Source organism: Vespa velutina, chromosome 1 (genome assembly GCF_912470025.1).
Source record: "Vespa velutina chromosome 1, iVesVel2.1, whole genome shotgun sequence".
In the NCBI taxonomy this organism is placed as follows: Eukaryota; Metazoa; Arthropoda; class Insecta; order Hymenoptera; family Vespidae; genus Vespa; species Vespa velutina.
Genome location: NC_062188.1, coordinates 4,992,618 through 4,995,457, shown reverse-complemented (window position 1 = coordinate 4,995,457; position 2,840 = coordinate 4,992,618). Strand labels below are relative to the sequence as shown.

Genomic DNA, 2,840 nt, shown 5'->3' with positions numbered 1-2,840 from the left:
TTTTCCTTTTTTTTTTTCTTCCCTCTCTACATTTCTTCAAAACTTTTGACAAAGTGCTTAATATTCTCGTCGACTTCATAAAACTATATAGTCTCGTATATAAACTTATCGTACGTAAACGCAACGTGATCTTTTCTCTGCATGGGCACTTTGAATAGTATCGCCGTACGTTCGTTGGTGATCGTCGGTAAATATTTACGTATATATTAGCAAAACAATAATTTACAAACAAAAACAAATAACAAGATGTGATGAGACGTGACGACGACGACACGACACGACACGACATGACACGACACGACACAACAGGACACGAGAGAAAGAAAGATCTTTCCTTTTTCCTTCTTTTATATATACACACATATATATATATATATATATATATATATATATATATATATATATATATATACATATACATATACATATACATATATATATATATATATATATATATATATATATATATATATATATATATATATATATAGTCGATTCAAACATAAGATCGAAAAAACAAGACCTTAACTAAATATAAATATCACTTTTTGGTACGGCACAATTTCAATATCTTCCTATGTCCCATAACTCCAAAAATATAGAATTATCTTGGAGTTAAAGAAGAATCGTGACTTTATTGGAAGATTACCGAGATACGGACGAACGTACTCGCGCGACAATGTAAACCACTGCCGTCGTATCGAAACGATTACTCCTAAATGGGAGAACCACGTAGGGGAGCTGAACCATTAGTAATTAATTGATCAATTGATTAATTAATAGGGAACAAGGGAGTGAGGCTACTTTACACGTCGCGCGCCGTTACATGAAACGCGAACGTTTGTGCGTAGGAGATCCCATATCCACATCATGCGAAGCAGGTCGTTTGTGATGCCGAGCAAATTCGTTGCTTATAAAAGCGGATAATTCTGCTTGCCTTCCGGTACGTCTAGACACTGATGAGCCTAGAAAATTATGAATATCATATAGGAATGCACTTTGAATTTCCATCCACCTACAACAGAGTTTGTAAACAAAGAAGGAAGCTCGTTATAATTAATAAATGAATTTACAAGATACAATAGGCCTTACCAGACAATGCAATCGCTTCTCTAAATGTGTGTAATTCGGGATCCAAATCTATTCCAGGTGTCGAAGTTTGTGACACTACCATACTTTGCGTAGGACTTTGCGAAGGAGAAGAACCGCATACCATCATCCTTGGCTTCGGAGAACTTCTGTAATATAAATTATTTTCATTCTTGTCGTAATATATATTTGCTTGTAAGTTAATATACAACAACGTATCGGAAAATATATATATATATATATATATATATATATATATATATATATATATATATATATAGAGTATAACATTCTATGATTAACTTCATAACTACTAATGAATTATTCCATTATAAAACATATGTTTATATAAATCTTAACCTGTGCGAGTGTGGTCTTGGTGGAGGTGGTTTACCAGCAAGATACGCTAAAAGATCTTCTCTACGGATCATGCGCCTCTTTTTCCTAGCCCAGTTCATTATTTCTTTGCTACGTTTCTGTTTTCCTGTTTCTATCCCTAGTTCACTGCATCGTCGCATACTATCGACCGAATCTGTTCAAAGGAATCCAAATTAACATGCATGAATTATTGAAACTTAATCTTAGGATGATTCTCCAACGTATGACAGACACATTTATAAAAATGCACAAATACAAATCAATTTGTTTTGGATCACTTAAGAATACTTCCCATTGATAAATAATACACAAATAATACATATTACAACAACAACAAAAATAAAAAAAATAAAAAAAAAAATAAAAAAAAAAAAAAAAAAAAAAATTCCATATAATACATATAACCATCTTGAACAAAAGAAAAAAAGAAAAATACACGTTGGAGAACATGCATCGTTGAGTTTTCCAATTTCTTGAAGAACGTGCCACGAGGGCAAAGAACGAGTTCGTCGCATAACAGCTGACCTTCGACACTAGTCAGCTGTATGATCTCGCGCGCAATAACGCACACTCATACACACACACACACATGCACACGCACACGCACACGCACGTAATATTCACAAAGAAATGAGAAAACGTGCGTACGCGATGGTTGCCACAAAGAAAGAAGAACCCATCGTTCGTGCTCGTGCGAGGGTGGATGTGGGAGGAGTGGCAAATAAGCAGGACAGGCAAATAAGCAAACAGGCATTCATGCAGGAGGCACAGACAAGGCAGCTAAACCAAACGGGCTGTTAGTAAGTGGGAGGAAAAAGAGAGAAAAACAAACGATAAATAAAAAAAGATGAACAGAATGAGAGAGATAAAGAGAGAAAAGAAAGGGAGGGAGGGGGGAAGAAAAAGGACAAAAAAAGAAGACAAAGAAAAAAGGAAGAAAGAAAGAAAAGAGAATATCAAGAAAAACAAAAAGAAAAGAAAAATAAAAGATGAGGCAGAAGAAAAAAAAAAAGAAAGAAAGAAAGAAAGAAAGAAAGAAAGAAAACGTAAGAACCCGACGACAACGAAGAGGTTTCTATACTAGAAGAGGTTTGATTTCCTTCTCGTACACTCTCTCTCCCCCACTCCCCCGCACGCAACGTGTTGACAACAAAGCGATCATCCAAGAAAGTGCACGCACCTTTGTACAATGACGTGACGGTACCCGCAGCTGTCTGGAAGGGTAGCCATAGTGAGACACCCTGAGTACGATCTGCAAAATAAGAAACGCGAAAGGGAACTGGTTACACCACGATTGGATCGATACATGTGCGCCGAGAATCAAGAGGGTAGAATAGAGATTCCGTTAAAGACGAAAGAAAGAGACAGAGGCA

General features: G+C 35.8%; 1 protein-coding gene across 2 annotated transcripts in view; it reads right to left on the bottom strand.

Moving 5' to 3' along the window:
* Positions 1–489: 489 nt before the first annotated feature.
* LOC124956097 (telomere attrition and p53 response 1 protein) overlaps positions 490–2,840 on the bottom strand; it is a 3,326-nt gene continuing 975 nt past the window's right edge. Inside the window, exons 2-5 of one of the 2 annotated variants that reach the window (XM_047511495.1) lie at positions 2,648–2,719; positions 1,450–1,621; positions 1,093–1,238; positions 490–965 (exon numbers count right to left, since the gene is read on the bottom strand). In XM_047511495.1, coding sequence (XP_047367451.1) covers positions 823–965; positions 1,093–1,238; positions 1,450–1,621; positions 2,648–2,719 — 533 coding nt within the window. In that variant the 3' untranslated portion in view covers positions 490–822. Of the gene's footprint in view, positions 1,016–1,092; positions 1,239–1,449; positions 1,622–2,647; positions 2,720–2,840 lie in introns of both variants that reach the window. The other variant, XM_047511502.1, reaches the window with a different exon arrangement.